We start from the raw sequence: 15,140 nt of genomic DNA on the forward strand, positions 1-15,140 counted from the left end.
TCTTCCTTGTGCATTTCTAAGCATCCTTCAAAATTTAGTTTATGTGAAGATGCTTTCAATCCCTGCCTCAGAAGGAAAATAATCCATGGTTTAGCCCAGTCTTTGATGTTCCCATATCACTTTTTTTCTGCATCATTTAAAAAATTTATTAGTTAATGAACCAGTCTCCAACTAAACTCCAAGCTCCATGAGAATAGTCTCTGCCTTACTCATCCTTTTATCTCTATCCCTTAAAAATCCATGGCACAAATAAGTAGAAATAAATACTTGTAGAGTGAATGAGTGATCATTAATGAGATCAAAAGATCCCAAGGGGTGTCACTTGCCAGTGTAGTTTTGAAATTCACTCTATAAAGTTCAATAAGCAACAGACAAAATATGAAACATCAGGAAGTGAAGTTCCCATGAGAAGCATTAGATCAGACAAAATTATAATTTTCCTAGTTATATCCCCAAATCTATTTTTATAGATGCTGAACACTTAGAATTCTATTAACTACTGTTAAAGTGAGACATAGAATTTCTAGAATAATGCCCTTTTTCTCATTTATTTATTTATCAAGCATTTATGGAATACTATCAACACTATGCCTTTCATGGATTAGGGACTCAAAAATTAAGGACTCTCTTGATGAGTATCTCATATATATCTCATAATATGCATATGTGTTTATTCAATACCATTTTTATCATTTTTTATTCTCTTAAGTGGGAGTATTTTGTCATTTGGGAATGGCTCTGGTTTTTATCCTTTCCTATTTTAGATGTTAGGTGATCCTTGAATTTCCCAATAGTTTATATCCACGTTAATTACAGACAATTACAAAAGTTCAATTTAGTTGCATATATACTCAGCAACGCTGTCCATAATGTTCCTAATTAAGTATTACCTTAGCAGATTTATTGACAGAAACATTTTTCTTTCTCCAATTAATTTCTTGGAGTATAAGGAGAAATTTCAGAATCAAATATATGTTTAAAGCCCAGCAGATGGCAGTGCAATGCTGGTTTTAAGATTAAGAACAATAACAAAAAATGTTATTGAGCTTAAAGATTTTCCAAAAACTTTAAACTGTCATTGTTATTCTAATCATAGACAAGAAATATTCAAATTCTCACATTGCTTAGAAAAATAAAAACATATGTGTTTATCTAGTGGGCATACAAATATATTTTTGGAATTACACCTAAAATTTCCAAGTCAATTTCTAGAAGTAAAATGTGTTTCTCAGTCCACCTCTATATCTAGAAATGTGGAAGAGGAGAAGGGGAAGGAAAGGACAGGTTGAGAGGTGCAAATTGATCAGATCATGTCCAGAGTATGGCATGGAGCCCTTCAGGGCCATGTTTTCACCTTTTCCCCTAAGAACCTCTGATCCAAGAAGCAAGGAGATATTGAAAAGAAATTACCTTTGGGTTTCTCATGCTCAATGCGCTGGGAATTTTAAGCGTTTTATTTTACTATAAAATAGCTTTCTTTGACAAATTTTGCTCTGCAGGATGCAAACCTTGACTTCAGCCACTATATTTTCAAATGATAAGTTTATAAGTAAACGAAGTGGCTACTAGATACTGCAGATGATGTGATACATTTTCCAATAAATTGCCCCACATTACACATTACAATCCTAGGAGGTGTAAATATTGGTGACTAAATGTCCAAACTGTAGTACTGATTTGTCGAGGTTAAAAACCAACAAAATAAACATCATATTTGACATCTATGAAGAAATATGTATCATTTCTTCAAAATTTAAAACTCTAAGTTTTTACAAACGATCAAATCATTAAATGAAATAAATATTTCTTTTGGAAATTGAAATACATGCTTATAAATAAGCATATACTTACCCAAATGACAAAAAATACATGATAACCATCCAAACATTGTACATATCTCATTAGTTGGAAATTAAATCTACTATGTGGGAGACTTATAAATCCAATCTTTTTTTAAAAGGAAATGTCTCAGTAGAGTGCCCACCTGATTCAAGGCTGTGTGCTGATGCTCTAAAGTGTATAGCAATTGATTTATTTTGTGATGGAGAATTGAACTGTCCAGATGGCTCTGATGAAGACAATAAACTTTGTGGTAAGTGATGACCTTCCCTCCCTCTTCCCCCTTCTTTTCCATCCTCCCTCACTATGTACTCACACACATACACACACACCCTTCAAGTACCAAAAACTACTGGAGAATGAGGTATCCCAATAGCCATGTTTATAATTTACTACAAAAATCTAAAAAAAATAATTATATTAATATTTCCTAAACTTTATTTCAACTTTATGACATTAAGCATATTAATTAAACAGAATTCCATTTGACAAGTGTAGAAAGAATACTGTGGTTAATGTCTGGGGGAGGAGATTGGCATTATTTTTCATCCCATATTAAGCTACTACAAACTATTATGAATTTGAACACTTTTTCACCATCTTATCATAATATTGGTCATTTTATTTTTGCCATTTTAACAGTTTCTAACTCTGTAATCACTACCCCTTAATTTTGACTGTTGCCTTTATTTACCTTTTGGTAAAGAAACAAAAGATATATTAAAAACTGTACTTGAGTTGTAGTTCTGTGAATAAGGGAAATCAGCTACAAATAAGATCTTCATGTTTGATCAATAAGATATCTGTGTTTCTTTTGGTAAAATTTGGCATTTGTTTTGAGTGCTAATAATTTTTTTAAATCACTATTATTATTATTATTATTATTTAACATTTAAGTAGTACTTACTAAATGCCAAACATGGCTCTAAGTGATATAAACAGATTTCTTCTTTGGCTTATTTCTTCATTTTATCACTGGGTAATATACACATGAAAGATTAGCACATAAATGTACATACAGATTGGTAAAGAATGTGGGGAACTATCTGAACGATTCTAACCTATAATTTGTTCTTGAAAAATTAAACGTCAGGAATTGGACATTTTTTTGGTGTGGTTTACAATCAGTTTAAAAATTGACCATGAGCACCATTAGTTCCCGAAATGTGAAGAGGCTTTAGTTACAATTTGCTACCCTGTGTTCTTCTATTATTTGTTACACTTTGCTCTTCTTGCTTGATGTTAATTGAAGATGAATGCTCCATTACCAACTGAAGTTTTAAAAATTACCTATACCCTCAGTATATACTTGAAAAGACAGGCAGTTGTTCTGTTTCCCAGAACCAACTCAAAAACTGGCAGCTGAAGAGTCTTCTACTGAGCAATCCTAATTCAAATGTTCTTGGATAAAATTCAAACTTCAGAGTTTAGCTACATACTTTGAAGTGCACTCAGAGCATATTGGAAGAAAGTGTAGGCTACAAAATATTTTTTAATCTATTTTATATAACTAAGTTACTCAAAGAAAAAGAAAGCAACGTCCTATTATGCTATGGTTTTCAGGCAGTTTTCAAAACCTTTCCACAGAGAATGTGATACAAATGTGCCATCATGAGGTAATAAAGGTGATGCTGATTTATATTTCAAAAGTAATGTGTATCAGTGAGATACATACCTTTAAGCCTGTATAATGATGATCGATAACTTTAAATGGGGAAAAATATATAAGATGAATAAGCAGAAAATGAACCACACCTATTATGTGCTCTTTACTGTCATGGAGGTTATAATTTTCATAATAAATTAGTATCCATGCTTATCAAAAAATAACCATAGAAATATCCGATGTGTGGCAACTTGTCCTAAAACAAGTTATAAGGCCATGAATTATTTTTCTTAGTCATTCTAAACTCATGACATGAACCTCACTATTAGAACTGAATTCTCTAAATTTGCCTGAAAGACATAATCAAACTGCATTATTATTTTTCAATATCATGGAGGTTTTATGTTAATTTAAACAGTATCAATTCACCATCGATGTCACTAACTTTCTTAAGCCTCTGAATCCTCGTTTGCCATTTTTTTCTCGATTCTCTTATTTATTTGTGTTTTAAAGTTAGCATTATATCTATTTTTGAAAAACAATTTAAAGTTGTTATGGAAAAAGTGGACAGATCAATTACTCCATCCATCTAGGATTTTCAAGCATATATAAGTTGTTTTATTTATTATTTAATCATGAATGATTGTGAGTTCTTCACCTCAGCACCACCTCGAACTTCTATAGCATAATTTCTACATGAAAGCCCTGTCCATCAATCTACGTTCACTGAAAGATTATTTTAAGAGAATTCTCTATGTGAAACTGACCTTTGCTCTATCTCTTTTTTCTCCTCCAGCTGTGAGCTCTAATTCTAGTTTGTGTTATTAATAGAGTCATAATAATGTTGACTTGCTAAACAGCTTCTTTTTTAGTCTTTAGTTGTTTAGGTTTTCACAACTTATAGCTGACTATAGCAGAACCAAGATTTCTTTAAATTGTTTTTTCTTCTGATGAAAATTGCATCAGCAGGGAAGTTCACTTTTTAGCTGACCTATGAGAAGAAGAGGTGCTGACTCACAGCGTTTAGGCTAATGTCCAGGCCTGTTTGGAATTTGGCAAGTGTCTCCATAGATTGTTTGCATGCACAATGTACGTGCATGCCTTATAGTTATGTGCACAATAGATGGGCAGAGATCATGTTTGATTTACGTTCCTGGAGAATTCAAAGCCCTGAGAAAACACACAACTAATAAACATTGAGCCAGCAGAGGGCGCTCTCCGTGGGTCCTAAGAACACACCCATAGGAATCCCATTCCATTACAGGCAATTTCAGATAGTGAAATAGAATAGCTGATATTATTTGACAGGCTCATTGATCTCTCACTGAGAATTTTTTCTGATGCTACACTTAAAAGCACTTCGTAGTCAAAAATTATAATCCTGAATACCCAGTAGTCCTACTCAGCCATGGCTGGGTTATATCTGTTTTGCCAAAAGTCTGTCCTGCTTCATAACATGTAACATTAGGTTCTCCAGAAATATCCTGAAATTAAATGAAAGAATGTACGAGAAAGTCCTTAGCACAAGCCCATATCTTGAAATGATCATATTTTGGCATTCTGAATTTTGCTATGATAAGTAGTTCAATATTATTGTAATTTTATTTTAAATGTGTTCAGGAATATTCTTAATCTTTACTTAAGTGCAGGAATTCTCAGAGGCCCTTTAGAGCAGAACTAGACCTGTAGATTATCCATTTCCACAAAAACTCAGCAACTTCATAAAAAAGTGAACAGGCAAACTGATCATATTCTTAAGGGCAAGCTAAATATTATGGTAAACAATCTTAGCAATGTAAGACAATTACAGTTTATTTATCACTTACATTATATTCCAAGAAAGATGGCAAGAGGCTGTGCTCTGCAGGCATTCAGGATGCCGGTTCCTCCACCATCCCTTCTGTGCCAAGTTCTCCCCTGGATCCTTTGCAACCTGCTGAGAGAAAATGGAAAAATGTTATAGAAGATCTTTTTAGAAATCATATCTGGAGATAAACACAATTACTTTCACTATAGTTTATTAACCGGACTCTGTCACGTGACCCATTTTAGGATATGCAGTCTAGTCACGTACCTAGAAAGGGATTGAATAAGGGTATGGCAAACATACAACAATCTCTGCCACCAGGGTCATCACTCAGCTTTTTGGAAATTTATGACCCCCATTGTACAGCCCAAAGCTGTGGATATCTTCCTCCCGAATATATAGTGAGTGGACGTGAAGAATTACTAAAGTGTTACCAGCTTTGCAAATAGATTTTACAAATTCTAAAACCCGTCTTGTTTTGTTCCCTTTTTCACTCTATCTTTTTTTGCCCCCTCTTGTTTGTTGTGAAGTGCTGTTGCAAACGTGATCTATATTCTAATTTTAAAAACACTGGACATGACGAAATTCTTTTAATTTTCTGTTTTTTCTTTCATTTAAAATCTCTCTCTCTCTCTCTCTCTCACACACACACACACACACACACACACACACATCCTGCTTTTCAACGACTGAGTTATGTCACCCTGATAGCTCTATATATTGCGGTATTAGGCTAATATCAGATATTGCTTGGCTTTGAATCAACCCTTGTAGGCTGGAAGAACTTATGTTAGTTAACTTAGACGCTCTGTACCTAAGCTTCCCCACCTAAAACTTCATAAATTTGTGATGAAGGGGACATTAATACTTATATAATGACCTTAGAGCAATGCTGGCACATAATAAACATTCCACCAATGCTAACAGTTGTATTTTAGGGTTGGTAGGATTGATTGCTCTTCCTTACTGTGTTCCTAAGTGTCATAGTTTAAATATAAACTATTTATAATAGTAGTGGATTTTCTTGCACTGCCTATACTCTTGGAGCCCACATGTTTCTTGACAAACTGTGACTAAAAAGCTCCATATATCACTAAAAATACAAGCAGACACTATTCTTACTTTTATGGTCATTGAAGCTAAGGGATTAATGGTCTCATTTATTTGGCATGGTTTGTGATGCGCAGAGAGTTAAGAGTTAAGAAGGAGACTTTTTTTTACAACTAGAAAATGATTTAGCTCTGCATTAAACAGACATATATTTTACTGTTTATCTTCAAATCATACAAATTAGCCTTAATTGTTCTTTTTGCTCCAGCAAGTATTACACATAAAGTGATTCAGTTCTCTCAACAAGTCACAATTTTTTCTCTTTAATTTCTTGAAGTCTATGAGATTGGGTTATTATCTTTTCTGTTCTTAATTTGTTCTTTATTTTCTTGGGAATTGGGCTATAATAATTCAATGCATAATCCAATGCAATTAATTCCTAGAACATTATTCTTAAACAGATTTTGAATCTTAAAATTTATTAACTTTTTCTTATGCCTCTACCTTATATGCCTTTTAAAAATATACACCAAAAGTAGCAAAAAGCCAACCAAAACGTGGGATTTTTACCAAGATTTCTATGTGCTTTTCAATTTCTTTCTTCTGTTCATATAAAATATTTGATGTCATATAATAGCTTGTGTTTTAGAACTTGGCAGAATTACTGTGTAATGTTACAGTTGGTTTTTCCATTTATCAATTTAGGATTAGTTTATTCTGCACTCAGATTCCAAGGGCAGCAATTTAATTTTGATAAATTTCCTTGATTTCCCTTCCCTCTATCAACACTTCTGACATACGAGGAATAAACAAAATACCAAAAGAAAAAGGACACATTCCAGGAGTCATTATTTTAGAATTATGGTGTCAACAGTAGTAAGAATATAGAAAATAACCTAAGAAAAACTAAAGATTGTGAAAATCAAATCAGTTTTATTTTTAATGCATACTATACATAGCAAGTATAAAATAAAAAGCTACAAATTATGACTCCTGGTCCATGCTTTCAAGATTTTAATCTAGTAGGAAATGACTCAGATATAAATTAAGACAACTAGTAATTCATGACATTAAGATGTAAGATGTAAGATGTAAGAGAATTACATGAAATAAACGTGCTACAAGAATTGAAAGAGGAAAATGAGTTGTCATGGGAAAGAAAAACACACTCAGGAATGTTGAATGAAAATACTGAGCTACATTGTGAGTCCATACAAAAGGAGCAAAAGTAATGAAGGTTAAAAGTTGTGTGCAGTAGATTGAATGGAAGAATCTCTTCAGGCCCCTTGCACCATATGTATCATTTGCCTGACCATTTTCTGATCATTTTCAGGAAGACGTATCACTTAGTGAGCATAGATGAAGTTCACCCTAGCTCCAATTTAATGGGGAAAATAAAACAAAAAATAGTATTTGCTTCTTTAAAATGGAAGTTTACAATTCAGATATATTTGTTTTCTTACAAATATAAAAGAATATACTAAAAATGCAACTTAACTCTGGGTATTTAGAAATAGAATGGTTTTCTAAAGGATCTATAATGGGGTGTGTAAAAGTATTTGAAAATAGCTAATAGATTTAAAACACAAAATCTGATCTATTACCATTCGATCATTTTAGTTTTGTGAAATGGCCTCGTATAGATTTAGTCATGAATATTCTATGAAAGTTCGTTAGGCAATTTGAATCCCATTTCGTTTGAAAAACCCTTCCAGGATTGTTTTATCTAACATTAATTGCCATTTTTTCACAGCCACAGCTTGTGATGGAAGATTTTTGTTGACTGGATCTTCTGGGTCCTTTGAAGCTGCCCATTATCCAAAGCCTTCTAATCCAAGTGTTGTTTGTCGGTGGATTATACGGTAATATACCATCTTCTATTCCCTGTTCTTAAGTCATAAAGTCTCGCTCTGATGCAGTTAGTCTTACCATCTTTAGTAATGTATTTATTTTTTGGACAATTTTTTTCATTAACTACGAAGCAAAACCTTCCCAACTGATATCCTGTCCAAGAAATTTCTCTCTCATTCTTAAACTTTTAAAAAGGATTTTTGCCCTATGAACAATAAATGGGGCCATCTCATTGGGCTTTGTAGAAAGTTTTATTCCATATAGTTGGCACAAATCAAAGGCTGCCAAAATTAACAGCATGCCTGTATGTCTGTGTATTGCAAGAAAATGTATTTCACTTAGCTGCATCTTAGCTACAGAGTAGTTCCTTTGCTATTAGGCTTGCATCCTTGTGAAATCTCCGATAGTGTGATTTGGTCATGGCAGATCAAGAGCTGGGAAACCCATTATACTCATCCTTTTTGTTGTATCTTTAATAACACTTAGTTCAATTACTATATATTTGACCTCCAAGTCTTAATTCAATTGACGAATCCAATCATTATGAAGATCAAAATAATCAAACTGCTGATAGCTGGTCTACTTTAATATTTGCCTAAACATTTTTCACAGAGGAGTAGTACCTAATGTTTCTCTCAGATATTTCAAGGTAAAATCATTTGTACTAGAATAAATATAAGGAGCTCTGAAATAAACTCATTACAATTTTTTTAAGTACAAGACTTCTCATAGCCTTAAATAAGTTAAGATGCAAGTAAATTTCCCCCAAAATATACAGTTGACCCTTGACAACAGAAGGCTTAGGGGCGCCAACAGCCCATGCAGTCAAAATCTCCATATAACATTACAGTTGACCCTCTGTTCTATGGTTCCCCATGGTTTGTGTAGTGTTGTAGTATGCATTTATTGAAAAAATCCACATATAAGTGGACCCACACACTTCAAGCCAGTATTGTTCAAGAGTCAACTGTATATATATTTTCTATTAAGCCACTGAACATTTTTCCCCACAGAGTATTCAGCACAAGTACTCTGTAGAATTCACTTTGAGAAATGCATTCTAGTTCATTCATTTCTCTTAACAGCTGGATGGGATTATGGTTTCCCAATCCGACCTACTATATATTTATTTTAATCATTGTGATAACTCACTAGAAAATGGGGAATCAATATAACAGCTGGTTAAAGAAGACTAAAAGACAGAGCTTTGGGTTCTTGCAAACAAATGATAAGAAATGACCCCATAAAGACTCACAAGAGTTGTTTTCCTGAGTAGACATATTCCAGAGATGAGATGAGGTATGAAGGCAAGATTGTTCTAAACACATTTACTTGGCATTATTCAGGAAACCAATAACATCTTGTTCTGCTTAAATAATTTCTATTTTGGAGCTCAGCCTCACGTAAGTCATGTGATATAACTAAGAACACAATTTCCTTTTTTTCATGCTCTAAACAACATGTTGCTTGTGTGCCAAAGATAAGATTTTGTATTTAAAATGGCAGTTCTAGGTAATTCTTGTCAAGTGAAAACTTAAAAATTTAGAGGACATCGTTTCTAATATAATCACATCATATTTAAAGAGAAGCATTTATAAATGGCTATTAGCATTGTTCATAAAAAAATGAAAAATATTCAATTCTTTACCTAAAATGTCAGCAGAAAAGCTTAGAAAAATCTTAAATTACTTCCTTTGAAAATGGAAAGAAAATGAATTCTAACTGATCTACACACAGTGATTTCTTCATGTGATCTTTGGAATTTTATTAATACTAAATAATGATAATTTAATTGTTCAATCCACTTCTTAGTAGAGCTAGGTCAAAACTACAGGGAGGTCTTATAAGCAGATCACAATAAACTTTTGCTATAATAGTACATAATATCATTTATGTAATAATACACTATGTTAATTAAAGATTTGTATGGTTCTATTCTTTTTACTTCCTTTTCCATCACTTAATTTTTAAAACTATTTTAAGAAATCCACCATTAATCTAGGCATGATTTTTAAAACCTATAGAATCTAAAATAAGTAAATACTGTACTTCATGACAAAATTATGATTTAAAATTATATAAATAATGTAAGTGTATTTTCTTCTCAAAACTGATTACTACATTAGAGGTGCATTAGACCTGATGGTTTGTTTTTCCTAATGGTGATCAAAATGGGGTAAAGGCAATAATGTTTCTTACAAGCTTGGAGGACCAAATAACTAGTGGAGAAATGGTTAAGATGCAATTAAGCTATATTTTGGGATTATATTAAGACCACATGTAGCAGAGTGTCAGTGATGGAGAATGTGAGCACTGGAGACTGTCTGCATGGGTTTCAAATCAGGCTTCTTCAGATTCAAGATATGTGATCTCAGACAAATAACTAAATTTCTTAGACTCAAAATCTCTACATCTATAGAGTTCAATATCTCTAACTACAGGGGTCAAAGTCATTATGAAAAGCAATATTGAATGTAAAACACTTAGCACTCTATTATATGCTCAGTAAAAATGGGCTCTAAAAAGCTTAGCTATTGATACAAAAAATGTAAAATATAAAAATTAAGTTTAGGAAATTATCCCTTCCTTCAAAAATTCAGAAGGTAACTGTGGTTAATATTATAAAAACATCAGATATGATATTCTCCAATTAATCTCACCTTTATAAATGCCTTTGTTTTATTGCAAATAAGTTGGCTTTTCTGAAACGGAAGAAAGTAGAAAACAGTATGCACTCATTTCTCTCCTCTACCTTCAGTTATCTACTTTGAAAAAGTAAACAGCTTCTGAACACAAAGTTTCCTAGTAAGCTCCTCTTGAATCCTTAATTTCTTGAAAACAACATCACTTGTTTAAAAAATGAACAAACAGAGCAAACAAGGAAACAACAAAAACCAGAAAAACCTCACTGTTTTCTTGCCTGGAGACACTAAAACTTTCATTAAAATAAGAGAAATCATCCCTGAAGGCAGCTTATTTCTTCTTCCTCTCTCTTCTTCAGTTTTGATGCTGGATTTCCTAAAGTTCTCACTAGCAGGCTCACTTTCTGCATGGCTGAAGAGAATTAACGGAGGAAGAATTTTTTTAAACAGCTGCCATCATCTGCTTTTCTTTCCTTCTCTCAGTCTGGGCTGGGAGTATCTCCTGCTCCCTTACATTGATCTCCTTCCACCCCTGTCAACCTCCTGTGGTTACTAAATACATCTGATGGTAGCCCATGAGCGTGGCATCTTCTGCATCTGCCTATCTTCCTCAAGTGACCCTCAAACCTGAGAGCACATCACAATTGTTCCTTGAGTATTTAAAACTGTACATCCCCAAATCCATTCCAGAACCATGGAATCTGATATCCAGGTTTGAGGTCCCTGTGTCAATATTTTTTAAAAACAACCCACCATTGTTCTAACCTCACCTTCCTGGCAGCAAACACTGGTCAGATCCAAAAACCTGGGTTACTGCTTACATGTCTTTTAATCCTCCCCTGCTAGTCGCTGCCATTGCAGTGTTGTCAACCTCACTCCTTGAAGATTAAACCTTAGCCCTGCCTCCAGCCCCTCATCAGGAATCGAATACGTTTGCCAAACCTCAGGTCTTGCCCCAAATGGACATTTCCCAGCCATGAAACTTAGATTTTCAAAATTAACTACATTTGTGATCAATGTCCCCAGTTTACCAACTGATCAAGGTACTACTGATAACTTACCAAAAATCCAAACTTGCCATGCCCCTGGGCAGGAGCCATGATTCAATCAGCAGCCTCTACAGTCAGCCTCTGAAGCCAAGTATCTTCTCAGTCTCCTTCTTGGCTTTGGAGACTAGATCTCTCCCTATTATCCACCCTTTCAATATTCAGCCAGCTTCAACATTATCCATGCTCTGCTTTAATTGTTTGACCTTCCTCCTTTTTGCAGAGTTTGGGGGAACCTTGTACCTCCAAAACACTAAAGAATTATTCCCATTTCTGATCCTACACTTCAGGGAGACAGTAGAGTTATAAATAGGCATTGCCCTAGACACCTTTTCCCCAAACTGAAAATTAAAATTTGAACATTTTTCCCCACAGAGCATTCAGCATAAGGTAGATCGGCCATTGGCAATTTGATTATTTTCATCATCATAATGATTGGATTAGTCAACCAAATTGAGAGCTTAGAGATCAAATATATAGCAACTGATCCAAATTTTATTCAAGATTTAGCACAAAAGATGTATATAGAAGGTATTCTCAGCTTTTAATCTGCCGCGACTAAATCACACCATAGGAGATTTTCATACAGATGCTGGCATAATGAGATGGGAATTATTCTGTAGCCAAGAAGCCTCGGTTTTTGTTCCCCCACAGATATGTCGATTTAACCGTGAAATGTGAACCAAAAGTCGTTTATGAGAATTCCAGAATTCAGTTAAGAAGTTTCATACCTCAGGTGAACACAAAGCCAAGGACAGCTGCACTGAAATGGACATGAAGGTCAAGTTCATTTTATCCTCCATCAACTCCTTCCCCAACACAGCACAGCTCAGCACAAATCTTGACTCACTACTTCTTCTTTGGAAGGAAAAAGAAAGATGAAACATGCATCCAGTGTCCCAGCTTTTCCAAGAGCTGCTTAAGGGACTAGTTTCTGTCTCACCTCATGTGGATAAGTGATGGAACTGATATTGTTTGGATGCCTGAGAGATACTGAGGACAAAGAGAATTGGATAAAGCTTGCTATGGCCAGCAGGGCTTGATACAATTGGGAGAAAGTGCACAATTCAAGGCTTCTCCCTAAGGATGGAAAGAAAGAAGTGCAGCATGCTTCCAACATTCTGTTTCAAGAGCTTCCCCAGCAACGGGTATATGTCTTGCATGAATGAGGAGCTGGTGAGCCAGCAAAATTTGCATGGTCTGTGGCTGCAGAGAACAAGGTATAGTTGGGTGACTTGCTGTGGTAGGATCAGAGAATGTGTAGCGCCACATACAGACACCAGAGAGAGCAAAAAATTAGACACCACTGAAAAAGAAACTTGCAAGGTTCTAATTCCTCTTGAACAGTCAATGAATCTCAGACTAAATCAAAAAGGAAATTAAAAAATATCTTGAAACAAATGAAAAAAAAACCAACAGCAACATACCAAATCTTATGGGATAGAGAAGAAGAAGTGCTAAGTGGAATAACCTAGAAGAAAAGGATAAATCCCTAGAAACCTACAATCTACTAAGACTGAATCATAAAGAAATACAAAATCTGAACAGATCATTTACTAGTAAGAAGATTGAATCAGTAACCAAAGACCTTCCAACAAAAAAAAACATGACTCACTGGTTTTACTGGTGAATTCTACCAAATATTTAAAGATGAGTTAATACTAATCTTTTTCAGACTCTTCCAAAAATTGGAAAAGAAGGAACACTCACTTTGATACCAAAGCCAGACAAAGTCACCACAAGAAAAGAAAACTACAGTCCTGATAATATACCCCTGATAATATAAATGCCCAAATCCTTAAGCAAAATACTAGCAAACCAAATTCGATGGAAAATTAAAAGGATTATACACCATCACCAAGTGAGATTCATCTCTGGGATGCAAGGATGTTTCAATATATAAAAATCAATCAATTTGATACACCACATTAACGGAATGAAGGCTAAAAACAACAGAATCTTCTCAACAGATTCAGAAACGTTTTTGACAAAATTCAACACTCTTTCATCATAAAAAACACTCATCAAAATAGGGATAGAAGGAAATTACCTAAATCTAATAAAGGTCATACAAGAAAATTCCAGAGTAAATATCATACTCAATGATGAAAAAGTAAACGCTTTTCCTCTAAGATCAGGAACAAAACAAGGATGCCCCCTCTCACCACTCTTATTCAACTTAGTACTGGAAGTCCTAGCCAGAGCAATTCAGCAAGAAAAAAAAATACAATGTATCCAAACAAGAAAGGAAGAAGTAAAATTATCTGTTCACAGGTGGCAATATCTTATATATAGAAAACCATAAATTCCACAAAAAAACCTGTTGGAAATAATAAAATAATTCAACGAAGTTACAGGATACAAAATCCACATAGAAAGATCACTTGTGTTTCTATACACTAATCATCCAGAAAGGAAATTAAGAAAACAGTCCCATTTACAACAGCAGTAAAAAGAATAAAGTACTTAGGAATAAACTTAATCAAGGAGGTAAAAGACACAGTGAAAATAATAAAACATTACTGACTGAATTTAAAGACAAATAAATGGAAAGACATCTCATGTTCATGGATTTGAAGACTTAATATTGTTAAAATATAATAATGTAATATAATAATGTCCATACTACTGAAAATGATCTATAGATTCATCAAAATCTATCAAAATCCCAATGATTTTAAAAGAAAAAACAATCCTAAAATTCATATGGAACCACAAAGGACCCCAAATAGCCAAAACAATCTTGAGAAAGAGAACAAAGCCTCATGCTTCCTGATTTCAAAATATATTACAAAGCTACAGCAATCAGTACCAGTATAGTACCAGCATAAAAATAGACATACAGACCAATGAAACAGAATAGAAAAGTCACAAATAAGCCCACACATATATGGTCAAATTATCTTTGACAAGGATGTCAAAACTACACAACGGGGAAACAATATAGTCTCTTCAACAAATGGTGTTGGTAAAACTAGATATTCAGATGCAGAACAAAATTGGACATTTACGTTACACCATACACAAGAAATAAACTCAAAATGAATTAAAGACTTAAACATAAGACCTGAAATCATAAAACCCCTAGAAGAAAACATAAAAGGAAAGCTTCATAACATTGGTCTTCACAATGATTTCCTGGATTTGAAAACAAAAGCACAGGCAACAGAAGCAAAAATCAACAAGTGGCAGTATATCTCATTAAAAACTTTCTATACAGCAAAGGAAACAACAGAAAACGACAGAATGAAAAGGCAACCTAAGGAATGGAAGCAAATATTTGCAAACCATATATCTAA

At 33.9% G+C, this 15,140-nt stretch overlaps 1 protein-coding gene across 2 annotated transcripts in view; it reads left to right on the plus strand.

Moving 5' to 3' along the window:
- The window catches only part of TMPRSS15 (transmembrane serine protease 15), a gene marked incomplete at both ends in the record, with an annotated part of 140,544 nt that overhangs the window by 26,162 nt on the left and 99,242 nt on the right, over window positions 1–15,140 (plus strand). The window contains 2 exons of one of the 2 annotated variants that reach the window (XM_081234212.1): window positions 1,923–2,092; window positions 8,056–8,164. In XM_081234212.1, the coding sequence (XP_081090338.1) occupies window positions 1,923–2,092; window positions 8,056–8,164 (279 nt within the window). The remainder of the gene's footprint in view (window positions 1–1,922; window positions 2,093–8,055; window positions 8,165–15,140) is intronic. The other variant, XM_081234213.1, reaches the window with a different exon arrangement.

This window comes from Mesoplodon bidens, assembly GCF_964165515.1.
Source record: "Mesoplodon bidens genome assembly, chromosome: 5".
Classification (NCBI taxonomy): Eukaryota; Metazoa; Chordata; class Mammalia; order Artiodactyla; family Ziphiidae; genus Mesoplodon; species Mesoplodon bidens.